At 38.9% G+C, this 17,623-nt stretch overlaps 1 protein-coding gene across 1 annotated transcript; it reads left to right on the top strand.

Moving 5' to 3' along the window:
• The first annotated feature begins 8,268 nt into the window (after positions 1-8,268).
• On the top strand, positions 8,269-13,137 carry LOC107825652 (protein TAB2 homolog, chloroplastic). The gene is made up of 5 exons (XM_016652530.2): positions 8,269-8,790; positions 9,076-9,145; positions 10,522-10,693; positions 11,230-11,373; positions 12,626-13,137. The coding sequence occupies exons 1-5, from the start codon at positions 8,312-8,314 to the stop codon at positions 12,883-12,885; spliced, it is 1,125 nt and encodes a 374-aa protein (XP_016508016.1). The 5' UTR covers positions 8,269-8,311; the 3' UTR covers positions 12,886-13,137.
• Positions 13,138-17,623: the final 4,486 nt, after the last annotated feature.

Below are 17,623 nucleotides of genomic sequence, written 5' to 3'. Positions count from 1 at the left end.
TAATCTCACCTTTTTGCGGACCTATAAGAAACGTGGCTTAGTAATTAAATAGGTACCCTAGTATACCTTTAAATATTAGGTGGAGACTATCTTTCTTTAACAAGAGAGAAACCACAAGTTGAATCGTGTCTTGACTAGTGCAAAATAGGGTGCAACATGAGGCATTAATTGCAGGACTCGAATTGGCCCGGGGACTTGGCTCTGAGGTCATAGCGATCAAATGTGATTCGCAGCTAGTGGTAAACCAAGTTTATGGGATCTTTGATACAAAGGAGAAACACATGCAAAAGTACGTGATTAAAGTTCAAACTTTACTCACACGGTTCAGGGAGTGGTCGATCACCCACATCCCGAGAGAAGAAAATGTGGAAGCAGATGCATTGGCCAATTTAGGGTCATCCATGGAGATGAAGGGATCAGATTCTGGTACTGTCGTGCAGCTCATGCATTCAGTACTGGATGTGGATGGTTATTATGAAGTAAATACAACAAACTTAGTTTGGGACTGGAGGAATGAGTTTATCGATTACCTTCAGCACGGCAAGTTTCCCAAGACCCGAAGGCATCCAAGGCACTCCGCACCAAAGCAGCTCGCTATAGTTTATTTTGGGGCTGGGGGCAGCTATATAGAAGGTCATTCCAAGGCTCGTTGGCCCGATGTCTAGGAGCCTCGGAGGCTGACTACGTCATGAGAGAGGTTCATGAAGGAACTTATGAGAATCATTCTGGTTCAGATTCATTGGTCCTAAAATTAATTAGGGTTAGATACTACTAGGCCCGGATGGAGCAAGATGCGAAGGCATTCATTCAGAAATGCGACAAGTGTCAGCGCCACGCATATTTGATACACCAACCAGCATAACTCTTGCATTCGGTATTGTCCCCATGGCCATTCATAAAATGAGGAATGGATATAGTTGGATTGTTGCCGTCTGGCCCTGGGAATGTAAGATTTCTTTTAATTTAACTGATTACTTCACTAAATGGGTTGAAGCAGGTCCTTACCAAAAAATTGGTGAGCGCGAAGTGGTAAATTTCCTATGGAAAAATATAATTTGCTGGTTCAGAATACCGAAGGAGATTGCCTGCGACAACGAAACATAGTCCATAGGCTCCAAGGTCACAAAATTTCTTGAGGACCTGAAAATTAAAAGAATCACATCTTCACCATATCATCCGAGCGCAAATGGGCAGGTAGAATCAACCAATAAGGTGATTATTCAAAGCCTGAAAAAGAGGTTGGAAGCAGCCAAAGGCAAGTGGCTCGAAGAGTTACCGGGAGTGTTGTAGGCATACCAGACGACGACCAAGTTGATCACGGGAGAGACACCTTTCTCTCTTGTATATGATGCAGAAGCTCTAATCCCGGTGGAAGTAGGAGAACCAACCTTGCGGTACTTTCGGGCAGACAAAGAAGCAAATAATGAGGCATTGCTGGTCAAATTGGAGGTGCTTGACGAACGCAGAGACTTGGCGAACAAAAGGATGGTGGCCCAGAAATAAAGAATGGAAAGATACTATAACCGGAGGGCCAATCTCCGCTACTTTAAAGTGAGAGATTTGGTTTTGAGTAAAGTGACTCAGAATACCTGGGAGCTCGATGCGGGAAAACTGAGTCCGACATGGGAAGGCCCCTATCAGGTTTCAGTTGTCACCGAGAAATGGTCGTACGAACTAAAGAACCCAAATGGAGTCAATATGGCCGAGAAACTGTGACTCACCTCAAAAGGTATTACTCCTGATGGATCCTGCTTATACTGAAAGTATCTGCTGCACTCTTTTTCCCTTCGTCTAGTTTTTGTCCCAATTGTATTTTTCTGACAAGGTTTTTAATGAGGCAGCAACGGAAAACATACTACGAAGGAAACGTCATCAGAGTTAAGACCTATTAATTACAAGGAAACGAAACATCAAGCCACTATGGGATGGTTAAATAATCTTTGGCTCGATGGCAAAACTCCTAACGGGAAACGAAGCTTGATATAGGGCCAAAGATTATTCAACCGTTTACAAGTGTTTTTCATCAGAAGAGCAAGACCTCCAATGTTCCAATTCGCACACTTCGTATTCGAACACTAGGGGAATAGTATGAGAATACAGCAACATGATTGCCACCAAAGACGGGACTACGAGTCCCGGGAACAATAATGTCTCATCGGGACCGGGACTGCACAACTAGACCCGTAGAAACAAATTGTACAAGTTAGCCACATGTATTGGCAGTTTCTTTCTTTTTTAGCAAACGAATGCTTATGTACTTTGAAGATAGAAGGAATAAAAATGAATTCCTTTTATTTTATCTTGTTTCGTGTCCAAACGATAAACTGAATTTATCATTTGAAAGTTAACTGAAAACTTCAAATGCTAGTGCCGGAATGAACAGGAGACGTCCTCTTCAAGAGAACCATAAACATAAGAGGGCCCTCTCTTATGAAACCCTCATAGTAAAGGGTTTATTCCGAAAGAGTTTATGCCCGGAACCCAAAGGCTATCGGAAGAAAACACACCCGAAGCCTTACTTAATTCGACGCAAAAAGAATGAACTTTGCGCAATGATGTCAAAAAAGTCTTTTTTATTTATCAAACATGCCAAATGGAATAAGTACAAAAATACAAAAGGAAAACAACAAAAGAAAAGAAAAATCAAAGAGGCTAAACATCATCGCCATCGGAACTCAGGGGAAGAGAGGCATCTGCACCCCTGGGAGAAGTAGGCAAATCTGCCTCCAGCGCAGGATCTTGGCCTTCGTCGTTATTCTCTTCAAGTTCCTCCTATATTCTTGAGAACTTGGAACCGACATTAGAAGAGTCAGTTGCATCAGATTGAGCCGGGAGACATTCTCGAGTAGTTAACTCCAGCGTTCGGCCTTGGCGATCTCATCGTCAATAACAATAACGCCAACTTTGGCCTCTTCCAAGGTTTTCCTTCTTATATGGTACAAAGAGCAGGTTTTCTCAATAATGAGAGAATCCCTTTGGTGCTAATGATTTTCCTTAAGCATGTTGACCTCGGCCAAAAGGCCATCCCGCTTGGATCTTGTGTCACCGAGGCTAAGATCGAGATCAAGGAGCATAGATGTGCAAACCTGATTTTGTTCTATGATCTTCTTATACCTATCTTCCATCAGGGCCCGCTTCTCCTCCTCCTCCGCAGCCTCTTCAGCTTTGGAGTTCAAAGCTACCTCTAAGTTATTTGCGTGTTCAATGGAGGCAGACTCGCGCTCGGTAGCAGCAAAAGCAGCATCTTGAAATTCAGCCCACCTAGCCTTTGCATCCTGGAGTTGTGCATGAAGCTGAGTGGCTTCTTGACTGTGAGCCATCACATCTTGCTCACTCTGTTGCAACTGGGCCTCGAGCTCCGCCGCTTCAATAGCCTTCACCTCTAACACCGGGAGGTGCACGACAAGTTGATTCCTCTTGGCCAAGAATTGGTCCCGCTCGGACATAAGTCCCTCTTTGTCGAGGATCAATCTCTGAAGGCCCTCGGAAGCGAGGAAGTTGGCCTGCAAAGAAAATACCAAAGTTAGAAATCCTGTCATAACAAGTCAAGTAGAAACAAGCAACAAAAGAACAAGTACAGTACCGCTGTTGCATTGTGCATGGCATTATTCAACAAACACTCCCCCGAAAGAGAGTATTTTTTTCTTATCTTTTTCTGAAGCCAGAGGCTTTAGATAGTTGGCAAGTTCCACCGGCCTAGATAGCAGGTGAAACTCCTTTGATATCGAGAGAGAGACGCTCCTCCTCCCTTGGGGATCTGCAGAAGAGGGTGAATAGTTATGCACCAAATTCCCATGGTCAGGTCCTAGGGAGGAGGGACATCTTCCTCTCGGGCGTTCTATGGCCGGGGGAGCAGATGTAGCAGTTGCTGCTGATGAAGGCATAGCTGGTATGGAGAGAGATAAAGCTGATGGTGTTATAGGTTGAGAAGCAGCTGCGGCAAAGGCAGTGTTGTTTGTTGGTTGCTCACCAACCGAAGGCAGAAGAGGCCCGATATCCGACCTCATAGGACCTAGAGTAGAAACTGGGACTAGAAAGAGAGAGTCAGCGTTCTCCACTAGATCCAGATGTCCCCAGAGCGGCGAACCTCATCCTCGGTTGGGGTTCTAAGCTCTCCTGATTGAGCATTCTGCTGAGCTGATGAAGATCCTTGTCTCCTTCGAAGGGAAGCCTCTCCATCACTAGCTTCCCTGTCTGTCGTCAATAACCACACTGGTTGTGGCTGGCTCGGGCATGGATTTCTTTACTTTTTTATTTTTATCCCCGGCCGAGGAATAACACTGCCTTTTTGGTTGCTTGTTCTCTAGCCGGGGACTCCGAGAGGAAGCACCTGCACCAGAAGCAGACACGAGGGCACCGGTCCGGGTGAGAGCCTCCTACAATAACCTTGCAGCCTCTCCGGGATTGACCAAAATATCCAACTCAGGGCAGGAAACAGAACCCCGCGGGAGACCTGAATAAAAAAAGGTAAGGTTAGCAGGTTTCCTTATGTACAAAGGTGAATGAAGGAAGAGTAAGTTTACCGTGGTTCTTGGCCCTCCACCCTTAGTTGGGGGCCAACTCCTTCCACCGGTGGGTCTCTGGCCTAGCGATGTGCATAATCTTCTGAATCCATCGGTCCAAGCCTTCAACCCTTGGTGGTGTCCACCGAGTAGCTAAAATAATGAAAGAAGAAGGGTTTAAAATAACATGAAAGAACCTTTTTTCAGAGAAAGATAGACTTTAAACTTACGTGAATGATTCCAGGACTCGGGGAAAGATGGAGTTGTGGCCGAGATGATATCACTGGTAGAAATGACAACAAACTACTCCATCCATCCACGGTCATTGTCATCATCCATACTGGTAAGCAAAGCATGGTGGCCACGCTTGTTAAAGTTTATCACTCCCCCACGGAAGATTTTAAGGGAGTAGAGGTTCATCATATGTGCTAAGGTGAGAGTCTCCTTCGTTTCCAAGCACAGCTGCTGAAGACTAGCCACCTTTCGCCACATAGAGGGGCCTACTTGTGCCAAGCAGACATGATACCGGTGGCAGAACTCCAAGATCACGGGGTCAAGTACCCGCTCAAAGAAAACGGACACAAAGTGAAGGGATACATACAAACGTACGTAAAACCCTTCTTAGTGAAGGTCAAATGCTCCACCAGGTGAGGAGAAATGATATTTAGAGCATGGTAATCACAATCTTATTTAACAGTAGAAATACTGGAAGGGCGAATATAAGAAGGGTATCTGCCAGCAGTCCAAGTTCGAGGATTTGCAGAAGGGAACTTCTCTTGGAAGTCGTTCACGGTGCTCAAGTGTTTAGGTATGATGGTGCATGGGAGGATCAACATCAATATCAACCTCTTTATCTTTACTTCTCTTTGAGCCTCCACCGAAGAGAAGACCCGAATTCTTGAAAAATCTAGAAGAAGCCATAATGATAAGGAGATGATAAGGTTTTTGAAGAAGAACAAAGAGAGATGAAAGCAGAAGGGAGTTAAGCGCAAAGAAGTTGAGAATGCTTATGAAGCTGTTAGAAGTGAAAGAAGAAGAATGAGGTGTATAAGTAAAGGTATAGGCGGCTAAAATCGTGGCCATGATTACCTCAAGAACCGGCAAAAATATTGTTGAATCATGGGGTAACACATGTTCGGGGTATTAAATACAAGGAGACACGTCTTATCAAGCATCAGAAACTTTTCAGAAGGGTTCAGAATTTCCCCCCAAGAAAGGAATCTTCACCAACTTCCTGATGACACAAAGATGTGCCACCCGAAAGCAATGGGACTATCAGTATAGGGTGAAATTGGTTTATATTAAATGCTCGAATGATTACATGACAGGTGGAATCGGAGGTGGACGAAAGATGAAGCGAGTGGAAGCCAAGACTGAGGACAACAACCTCGGCTGATATCGGGTAGATCCCGAAGGGAACGCAGTCAGCGGAAGCAACCGAATGTTTGTTATCGGATGACATTTAATGAAGAATATTCCTCCGTATTAAATATGCAGTCGTTGCTGAGAATTTTGGCATTCATGATCTGCCGTTACGTATTCATCAATGGCCCCATTATTGTCAATCTTGTTCCATAGGTATAGTTATAAATGGGAATTCAACAACCATTGTAACACACGAAATCTCTGACAAAAATATTATGCTACACATTATTCTCAAACTAAATAATACTTTATTTTCTGTCTAATATTGTTCTTATCGCTGTCTCCGGAAGCCTTGCTCCCGGCACCAAGCTGCTTGCTATTTCTTTCGATTTCAACACTAAGTCTTATATTTTCAGTTAATTTATTTATCATTTTGTGATCAAATCAGTTCGCTTGTCTATAAACCACGCAACAAATTCAACTTTACCGTTTTACGGGTAAACAACCTTAAAGAATAAACCGCATGGCAAATTAAGACAAAACTAATAAGAATTTAGGATAAAGTTAAAAGGATAAGCATAAAATATAATGTATTAAATTTGTATCACATTCGAAGATTTTGGAAAATCTTCATTTTTAATTGGACTAATAAATGCCTAAAGTTATGGGATATTGTAATCCTATTTAAATCACGTTTTACCACTTTGCCGCTTTAATTTTAGGCATTTAAAAGGGTACGTTATGCGCAAGAAAAATATATTTCAAACGGTAACGTTGAAAGAAAAACTTTTTGAAGCCTACGTTATTTGCTCTTTCTCTTTCTATTAAAAGATAAGTATATCGAAATTATCGAAAACTTTTTAAATTATCGAAAAATAGAGAAATTTATAAACCAAATGCCAATAATTTATATATATATATATATAGGGATAAAAATTTTAAATTTGAACTATAATATAAGAAAATCAATTTAAATTAAAAGATAAGTATATTTTTTAGCTACTCAATGACTGTCCTTCAGAAAGTTGAGGCAATAAGCAATTAAATTTTCAAAAAGCATAAAACAAGTGGCATGTTAAGAATAAGACAATGAAAAAATTAGCACAAAACTAATAAAATGAAGACAAGGCTAATAAAAATTGTAATAAATTTTTTGAATGAAAGATAACGTTTGAATTTATCTATATCTATATCTATATATATTATTAAAAAAAGAATAGTCAGTCTTGAGATCAAGTCGAGTGGGGCATCGAGAATAAGACACTTTCACAATATAGGTTAAAGTTCGTAAGGATCAGGATAAAGTTCTTAATAATAATTTTAAATTGATTTATTAATTTTTTAAGACTAGCCGTATTTTTCTAAGATTATCAAAAGCTAGCTTCTCAGGTTTGTCCTTAACAATTTTAAAGTTGTATATTATCTTTTAATTTTGGACAATATTAATTGACGATATAATAAAATTACGTGATTAATTTTTGAATTAAGTGTAATTATTTTTAAATTCGAATTAAAATATAAAATATTTGAGTCCCGTGTGGTTAGTTTTTTAATTTCAATTAAAAAATAACCAACTAGATATTATCCTGACACATTTTTAAAATAGAAGACCACTAGCAAATTAGAAGCATGTTATTCATGGGTAAGATTGAGCTTTTTGTTTCATAAAAATAAAACTAAATTTTCTGGAATAATGAGAATAATTGTTTGAAATAGTTGCTTTACCTTCGATCCAATCATTTTATGAAAAAGTATGTTTGAGAACGAAAAAGATAAGAAAAGAATTTGTACAGGGGATGAAAAACAAACAATGGCGTGGGTCTTTTATTATAACAAAATATCAAGAACTTCTAATATTTATGTTTTTCAATTTTACATATAGAATAAAGTATGATATCATAGAGTTTATCTATCGGATATATTGAAATAAGAAAAAGAAGATAGTTTAATTTTGTTAAAGCAATATAATCTCATGCGCTTAAACAATTCAAATCAAAGTTGATATAGTAATATTTTTAACGTTATCCGCGTGTCACGTGAGTTCTAATACTAATTAGCTTTAAAAAGAATGCTGAATTGATATACCCTCGACGCCCTGGCACCCTTTTTATACTTAGGTGTTGTTTGGTACAATAATGGAATATTCATATTTCATGTGATTAGTTATCCCATCTTCTTTCGTTATTTAGTGTAAAAATTATTCCAAAATTAACTAATACCTTAGATCAAATATGGAATAAAGTTAATACCAAATTTTATCCCGAAATTATTATTAGTGCAAAGACCGTTAAAAACTGTAATCACCCCAATAAGCTGGGACAAATCCAGACCGTTAATTCCATTTGATCTGACGGCCCGCACAATGCCAAAATATAAGTGGAAGAGATAACATTTCATTCATCTTTCTACAATTTCTTTCATTGCTGCTTGAAAATTTAGCTGTCATGGCTGCTCTAAGATTCAATCCTTCAAGAATCAGACACCCTTTACTTCAAACTCATAAACCTATTTCCAATTTGACTTGTTTAACTGAATTCCCCTTTCAATCAGTAGCAAAATTTCCCAAAACGAAGCTCAAGTCTGTTCATTCTCCATCATGTTCAATTTCTGAAGCTTCTTCCATTTCATCAACGTTGGAAGCTGAAGAAGATGATGATGACCCCACTGCTGAATTAGTGTATCTTGACCCTGAAATTGACCCTCAGAGCATTTCTGAATGGGAAATAGATTTTTGCTCTAGGCCAATTCTTGATATTAGAGGCAAAAAGTTATGGGAGCTTGTTGTTTGTGATGATTCCTTGTCCCTTCAGTATACCAAATATTTTCCAAATAACGTTATCAATAGCATCACTTTGAAAGATGCTTTAGTCTCCATATGTGATGACTTAGGCGTGCCCTTACCAGATAAAATCCGCTTCTTCAGGTTAGTTTTCTACTCCAACTTCACATATTTCTTTCTGTTTTTTCTACTCCCTCCGTCCCATTTTATGTGATCTAGTTTGAATGTACTCCAAGTTTGAAACTTCGGGCTATAAATCATACACTAAGTGTGTAAATTAAGAAGTTTAAAGTTAAAGTATTTCTAAATATAGAAAAGTATGATTCTTTTTGTGACATACTAAAAAGCAAAGTGCATCACATAAATTGGGACAGAGGGAGTATTTCTGTTGCATAATTGATATGGAGTTTTGAATCTTTTGAATTTTAGGTCACAAATGCAGACAATTATTACAAGAGCTTGCAATGAGCTTGGCATCAAACCTGTTCCTAGCAAACGGGTATTTGCCTGATTGTTTTCTCGCGCAGCAATTATAGTTTTTAGATGATACTTATGGTGAACTACTTTTACAAAGATTTTAGCAGTAGGAAATGCAGAATTCAATTGCTTTAGCAATATAGTATTTTATAGTAAAACATAAGTGGTTGCTGACATTCTTCTCGGGATGATCAATGACATGAATTGTTAAGTGGCCGCATTTTTATGTTTACTGATGCCAGAATTACCTAAAGGCTAGAAGATGAAGTTTGTGAAAACTTGTGTTGATCCTACCATATTTTCCCGGTAAATCCATAAGGATACAATTAAGCATATAAAATGCTGCCTTCATTTTGTCTTTTGGTGACTATTGGTATAAAGATATAAATTTTGTATGAACAAAATTTTTCTTTTACTGTCCTCTGTGTTTGTAGTCTCTCCAAGAGAAGCTTCCCCTTTGCATGCTTCAGTTAGATATATAATGGAGAGCTTCATTTTCATATTTGATCTGAAAATGCATATCAGTTTCAGACTCCTTTCTGTGCCCTCAATGCTGTATATACACCAGTACACCACTCAGTAATGGCCAAATGAAAAGGGAAAATTGGTTTTTGATCCGTGAAGCAACAAAAGTTCATTCTTTGATAAGAAGAAAACAAAAGAGGCCCATATTAAACAATCCCCTTCCTGCCTGTGAGGAATCAGTGGTGACGGTGAAGAAATAACTAGTACAAGATGACTGCAAATAATCTGCAATTCCCCTTCTTTTTTTTCTTTTTTTCTTACTTTTAAATTTCAAGATTTTATTGTTCTGAAGAAACTTGTTATCAACAGTTGTATTGGCTAAAATATTGGCAAACATAATTTTTTGGTTGTATTGACGACACTTCTTCATTTTGAAAAAAAGAAGCTAATACGTTTTGAATCCTTATAAAATTCCCACAATTAAAAGTCGTCTGGAATGTATATTTGGAAACCCTTATTTAGTAAAAAAAAAGTATGTTTCTTCCTTATTTCTTTGAGCTTTTCATCAATGCTGCTATTAATAAATTTTTCTTTCTTTCCATTGTTACCATTTTAATGATTTGTAATTTGAAAGTTTTTCACACTACTTATGTTTAAAAAGTTGGATAGTAATGATTTAAAAAATAGAGGTGAGGATTTAGGTCTGCAACAGTAAATTGAGCACTAGTATATCCTGTCAATATACCTGATGGGCACAGACAGGTACTTTCCTGAGGGTATAACAACGTTACGACAATATTTTGCACTCAATTTTGAAGTTACAGAACTTTAACAACACAATTGTCTTAATTTGTGTTAAAACATGCTTTGTATCATTAATCAATGCCATTTCTTCTCTAGAAGTATATTTTAATGTCTGCTGCTGTATTTCAGTGTTTATCACTTGTTCTTTGGCTCGAAGACCGCTATGAAACTGTTTATACTCGCCATCCTGGTTTTCAAAAAGGAGCCAAGCCACTTCTTGCTCTTGACAATCCTTTTCCAATGGAACTTCCTGAGAATCTTTATGGAGAAAAGTGGGCCTTTGTCCAGTTGCCTTTTTCAGGTACTTTAAGCGTAACATTCTGGAAGATAAAAGACTAACCGAGGATCTCTAATTTCCTCGTGGAAGCTTTTGATGAGTTGCAAATTTCCTATCTTTCGCAGTTACACTATTTGTTGCACCTCTTTGTCTAGAATCTCTATTGTAATTTGCCATATTTCTCACTGGAATTTCATTTTGAGAATATAGACTTGGATTAGAACCAATATCAAGTTGGAAATAAATTACTATTACTCCCTCCGTTCCAGTTTATGTGAATCTATTTCCTTTTTGGTCCGTTCCAAAAAGAATGACCCATTTCTAAATTTGGAAACAATTTTGCTTAAACTTACAATTCTACCTTTAATGAGAAGCTTTTATAACCACACAAATGCTCTGGCCCCTTTTTGACTTGTTTAGGACCACAAATTCCAAAAGTCATTCATTTTTTCTTAAACTTCGTGCCCAGTCAAACAAGTTCACATAAATTGGAACAGATGGAGTATAATATTTCATATTGTACCTTCAGAATTATGACTTACGGTTCATCTTGTTTGTAGCTGTTCGTGAGGAAGTATCTAACCTGGAGACTAGGTTAGTTTTTGGTGCAAGTTTAGACTTGGATCTTCTGGGGATCGAAATTGAGGACACAACATTGATTCCCGGATTAGCGGTTGCAACCTCACGTGCAAAACCATTAGCAGGTATGATAGCTTTACCAATCTTTTTTAACTTTATTGTTTTAACTTTTCTTTTTATGTGAGTTTGTGAGCATGCACGAGCACAGGTGTTGTTCCTAGATTGACAAGTTTCCATCATAGTTCTTTTATGACTCTCATATTCTCAATCAGTATACATTGACATACTTCCCGTTTCTTCCCTTTTTTTGAATAAAATTGCATTTCACTGAATTAAATCAACATCATTGCATTTCAATGTTAGGGGCAGGGTGTCTAAGGATTTAATTGTTCAATAAGCAGGATAACCAGTCAGAATTAGTAGAGATGGCAGGTTGTGGGCCCAAAATCCTGAGGCCATAGGTTGAAGTGTTGAACCCTCTTTTTCTTTTGATCAAGCAACAAAATTATATGAACAATTGGAAAAAAACACCCCTATACAAGAAGTATACCAAAAGTAGAAAGCCTTACAAAAAGATACGGTTTTCTACAAATGACACACAATCTTCTATGCTTATAGGAACCTCATGGGTGCACCAAAAGGAAATAAGGGATAAGAGGCTATTCCTTGTAGGTTGAACCTTCCTGTGAGGATTAATTAGAATACTTATACTGTTCCGAGATGTGGTTTGTTTGGATTCATTACTGCATGTTATTGTCTAGTTGTTAGATGATTGAAAAAAAGAATGTCTTTGAAGATATGACTCTTCAATTTCCCAATATGTTTTGAGAAGGAAATAATGGATCCGAATGATTTGGGGAGTTCTTCAATTTCCCAATATGTGATTGAAGCACTTGGTGTTAGCCCTTTCCAGAAGTTAATTTATTTGGAGCTTGACAAACGGATCAATCTCCTCCAAAAACGCATGTTCCTTGCACTCAAAGTTTCCCCATGTTTTGCAAGTGCAGAGTGTCTGTCCACCCTAGGTACGGTTTCCACTCTTTAGATTCGAAATCTATCTTTCTGCTCTATTTGTTGGGCACTAACAAACAATAAGTCTATGTCCAAATTTAAGGTAAAGTTTGGTCAACCCATCAGTATACTGTCTGTAGCCAGCACCTATAGACAATTCTAGGCTTTTTATTGCCAAAACTTTGAATGAGAGATCATTTTATGGTCATAACCATTTAACATGTCTCTTTTATTACCTTAACGCTGAATGTTTTTATCTGCATATACAATTTCTGTTGCACAACTAGAAATGTCTTTAGATAAATCATATACAATTTCTGTTGCGTATAAAGATATTTATATTCTTTTTGTTGTGCACTACTACAGCTTGGATGAATGGTTTGGAAGTCTGTTCGATTGAAGCTGATGTTGCCCGAGCTTCCTTAATTTTGTCTGTGGGTATCTCTACCCGCTACATTTATGCCACTTACAAGAAAAACCCTGTATCCACAAGTGAAGCAGAAGCTTGGGAAGCAGCAAAGAAAGCATGTGGAGGTTTGCACTTCCTTGCTATTCAAAATGACCTGAATTCTGATGATTGTGTTGGATTCTGGCTTCTATTAGACTTGCCACCTCCACCTGTATAACTTGATAAACTGAATACAAGGTTTTCCTTTGTACATTCTATTTTCTTCCTGCCCTTGACATTTCCTGAATGTAGAGAGATCAGCTTGCAAGTCGTCATATTGCATCAATAGCAATTAGATTCTATTCAAGTCTCGCGAAAGTAGAGGGAAAATATCTGAAAGAATTATGGTCATTTTGAGCATTTACATAAAATACAGTATGTGATATGTTCAAATTGAGAAATGTGGAAATTCTTATGCTCTCTCTTTGCATTTGCTTACGGCCCTGATTTACTTCCATTGATTTCATCTATACAATTTTTTGTCATATTTGTGCCTTCTATGTTTCTCCAAAGCATCGGTACCGCCTAAAAGCTCAGTTTAGAGTTGCAGTAAAAAATAAATTTGTTCAAGACATGTAGAGAAAGGAGGTAATATCAATTAGAAGGAAGGAGATAAAAGTTGGATAAAACTAGTAAAATGCGTGGCCATATCTGTTTTTTTTTCTTGGTTTAATCATCTAGTAATTCATTAGTCCTACTAATCCAGATTCATATCATGGCTCATTTATAGTATTTTGAAATTTTACCCGCATGACCCCAGCGCACACCTTGCCCCTTGTGCGTTGCCTGTGAGGTGCATGCTTGTCGGCTGTCGCACAAAGCCAAAAAAGAAAAAAAAAGCTTTGCCATGCGAAGGGCATGCGGCGTGGGATGCAAAATCTTACGCACGGGAGCACAACGGGTGATTTTTTTTTTTTTTTTTTTCAATCTTGCCCCATGGGATGTTAAAATCCACTCGAGCCCCTCGGATCCTAACCTAAATCATCCCTGCAAGTCCAAAATGGTTATACAAACTAATACAAAATCTCAAAACACGATTCAGATTACAAGTGCGCAAAACAACAATCGGGGTTGTTACACTTTAGAATTGGTGGATAAGATTATAAATAAGAAAAAAATTAAAAACAAAAGAGTTGGTGACAAGGTTATACTTGAAAATTATCTCGACCAAACTACCTTTATGTGCTATATATATATATAGGTTTTTCGTAGGGTTTGACGAAGTATTTTATGGGATCGAAAATTTCAGTTGGGAAGTGGAAAGCTGATGCCATGCAAGAGTTAGTGGAGACAGTTCTTGGACCAAAGCTAGTACCTAATTATTGACCATATTTAGATTTTTTTTATCACTTTTAGTATTTAAATAATTTTTAAGTTTAATTTTGATATTTTAGCTTTTGTTTCACCTTTTTATAGATTTTATTTGAGAAAATTGGAAACCAACAAAAAGATTCACATTTTTAGAATATTAATTTTTGTTCATTTGCAAAAGAAAAGTAAAACTCAAAAAAAAATGTTCTCATTTAAGAGATACTTTAGCTAATATTTCATCCTTGTATTTTTTTTATTTGTCTTAAAAAAGAAAAGAATTTGAAAATGATACAAAAAACAAACAACAGCCAATTAGAAATAGCCAAGTTACAAAGATTCATTTTTTAATAACAAACTTTGCACCTGCCCATAGGCACAACATATTTTACACCGTGCACATCACCTACACACTACACATACTCCTATTTTTCTTGGCCAACAATTCATATCACCTGCATATATACCATCACACAGACCTGAAGTAGAAAAATTCCATTTAAAAAAAAAAGCAAAAGAAAAGAGAGCAGCCTCCTTCATCATCTAAAGACCAACCAAAAAAACCAACAGCTTTTCTCCATGGAAATTAGCTGCAACTTCACCCAAAAACACCATTAAAACTGACCCATATTCCTCCAGATCTCAACCTCCTAACACCATGTTAAATCCCCTTAAATCTAGTGTGAAAATCAGCACAAGAAGGGCAGTAAAATAGTATCGAAAGTCACTCCAAAAGGTCATAAATAACACCTCAAACCCAGCTGAAAACAGCTCCAAAATACCGCAAAAATCAGCACCAAACCACCCCGAAACAACCACTCTTTCTATGTCAAAACAGAGGCTACCGGTGAGTTCGGGCTCCTTATTTGAAGTCGTCGTTCGAGTCACTTGAGGTTCTGTATACGGTCGAAATAGATTTCGGCCTTCGCACGTCCGATCGAGTTCGAACGATGGTCGATCGAAGTGAGGCTCTGAAGATGGAACAAACAAGCCTCGAACCCGAGGGGCCGATCCGTGTCGAGTTCGACATCGTTATCGAGCTCGAATCCAAATCAAACTATGATGTAGAGTAAAGCTATCATGCTTATGATCCAGAGACCAACTAACATTGACCCCGAATCAATTCGAGAGCTCGAGTCAGAATCGAGCTCGGGCCAAGATCGAGGGTTCGAGTCAGAATCAAGCTCAAACTAAGATCGAGGTCTCGATACAAGATCGAGCTCACAGACAAGAGCCGTTGCAATCCCACTAGAGAGAATCTTGGCAGAAATTGTGGAAAAGCTGATTTATCATGGGTCTCCCATTGAGTATTTTTTTATTATTCTTAGAGCAAGGTCCCTCTAATATAAAGGGCATGGTTATCATTTATGGAAGGGCAGGTTTTCAGGCTTACATTGTAATAAAAATACTATATTCTCCCAAAGTAGAGAATTGTTCTTTGAGGCTTCTTAAATTGATTCTACTTGTTGAGTCCTAAGATTCATTTTCTTTACAACCATATCTATTTCGCATTCTTCGTAATCCATATTTGTATTTCTATTTATCCTTATAATTTGTGTTAAGTTGCGCCACATATCCTTGGAACTACGTATAAATTCAACTCTATCCATTTTTTCGGGTAAATAGTTTGGCGCCCACCGTGGGGCCAAGGATAACAGTAGTTATTTGATACGAATCTGAAAAAACACGCCATTGCATTTTGCGCTTATTTCCGAAAACATCTTGAATTTCGGATCAGCTACGAATAACCATCAATCAAATGGCTTCACCGATTGATAACGGGGCCGGTCTTCAAGACGAAAACAACAACTTGACACCCAGTACTGAAAGACCACTTGTTAATACCGTTGGAGCACGAATCGGAGCGCCAGTTGATATCAATTCGCATGTAGCCATTGAGGCGAACATACATGCTGAACCCGAGAATAGCATCTATGGTGGCACTCGATCTGCGGCTCGAGATACTCATAACGTCGAGGAAAACGGTGTTAGCTTGCGTATAATTTTCGAAATGTTACAAGCCCAACAGGCAGCAATAGGTCAGTTGCAGAACCAAACCCAGCTACAAAGCAGGCCGGAGCCCAATCCACCCCGAGAAATCACCCACAGAACGGAACCAGCCATAGTGAAATCAAATGAGCAAGAATCGGGGACTACTCCCGAAATTGCTAAACTGCTCGAGGAACTCACAAAGCGAGTCGAAGCCAACGATAAAAAAGTAAAAACTTATAACTCTAGGGTCGATCAGATCCCGGGAGCTCCACCAATGATAAAAGGGTTGGATTCGAAAAAATCATGCAAAAACCCTTTTCCTCGAGCGCAGCCCCGAAACCAATCCCCAAAAAATTCCGTATGCCCGAAATTCCTAAATATAACGGAACGACCGATCCCAACGAGCACGTCACTTCTTACACATGTGCTATCAAGGGCAATGATTTAGAAGACGATGAAATCGAATCTGTGTTGCTAAAACAATTCGGAGAGAGCCTCTAGAAGGGGGCAATGATTTGGTATCATAACCTACCGCCAAACTCCATCGACTCGTTCGCCATGTTAGCAGATTCTTTTGTGAAAGCGCATGCCGGCGCCATAAAGGTCGCAACAAGGAAGTCGGACCTCTTCAAGGTAAGACAAAAGGATAACGAGATGATGAGGGAATTCGTATCTCGTTTTTAAATAGAACGAATGGACTTGCTACCAGTCACAGATGACTGGGCCATTCAGGCTTTCACTTAAGGTTTGAACGAGCGAAGTTCGACGGCTTCACGTTGATTAAAGCATAACCTGATCGAATACCCAGCCATCATATGGGCCGACATGCACAATCGGTACCAATCGAAAATTAGGGTCGAAGATGATCAATTGGGGTCTGAACCCGCTGGTCGAAGGGTTACCGATCGGGAACGAGGTCCGATTGGGGATCGATACCAACTGTACAATGGAAGCCACAGAGTCAGTGAATCGAGACATAACCTCAGGCAAAATAACAAAATAAGTGATCGAGGTCATGCCTCCCGGGGGCTGATAAACAGAAGCAGCTTCGATAAGCCTGCCGGATCTAAGGAAGCACCTCGGTTATCGGAATATAACTTCAACGTCGATGTATTCGCCATTGTATCGGCTATCGTACGCATCAAAGACACTAAATGGCCTTGACCCATGCAGACCGATCCTGCCCAGAGGAATCTTAATCAAACGTGCGAATATCATGGCACTCATGGCCACAGAACGGAAGATTGCAGGCAACTAAGAGAGGAAGTAGCCCGGTTATTTAACAAAGGGCACCTTCGAGAATTTCTGAGCGATAGGGCGAAGAACCATTTTAAAAATAGGGATTTCAGCAAGCAAAACGAACAAGAAGAACCGCAGCACGTCATTCACATGATCATCGGCGGCGCTGATACCCCTTAGGGACCAGTGCTTAAATGCACTAAAACATCGATTGTGAGAGAAAAGCGATCTCGAACTCAAGATTACACACCCATAGGGACTTTGTCCTTCAGTGATGAAGATGCAGAAGGAGTCATTCAACCTCATAACGATGCACTAGTAATATCCGTACTCATGAATAAAACTAAAGTTAAGCGTGTGTTGATCGATCCAGGTAG

Source organism: Nicotiana tabacum, chromosome 12 (genome assembly GCF_000715075.1).
Source record: "Nicotiana tabacum cultivar K326 chromosome 12, ASM71507v2, whole genome shotgun sequence".
Lineage (NCBI taxonomy): Eukaryota > Viridiplantae > Streptophyta > Magnoliopsida > Solanales > Solanaceae > Nicotiana > Nicotiana tabacum.
Note: the sequence above shows the minus strand (reverse complement) of the source record. Positions and strands in the feature narration are given on the sequence as shown.

Coding starts and splice junctions, on each gene's coding strand:
- LOC107825652 (XM_016652530.2), top strand. CDS start 8,312: ATGGCTGCTCTAAGATTCAATCCTTCAAGAATCAGACACCCTTTACTT. Junction 8,791..9,075: donor GATAAAATCCGCTTCTTCAG/GTTAGTTTTCTA, acceptor TTTGAATTTTAG/GTCACAAATGCAGACAATTA. Junction 11,374..12,625: donor ACGTGCAAAACCATTAGCAG/GTATGATAGCTT, acceptor GCACTACTACAG/CTTGGATGAATGGTTTGGAA.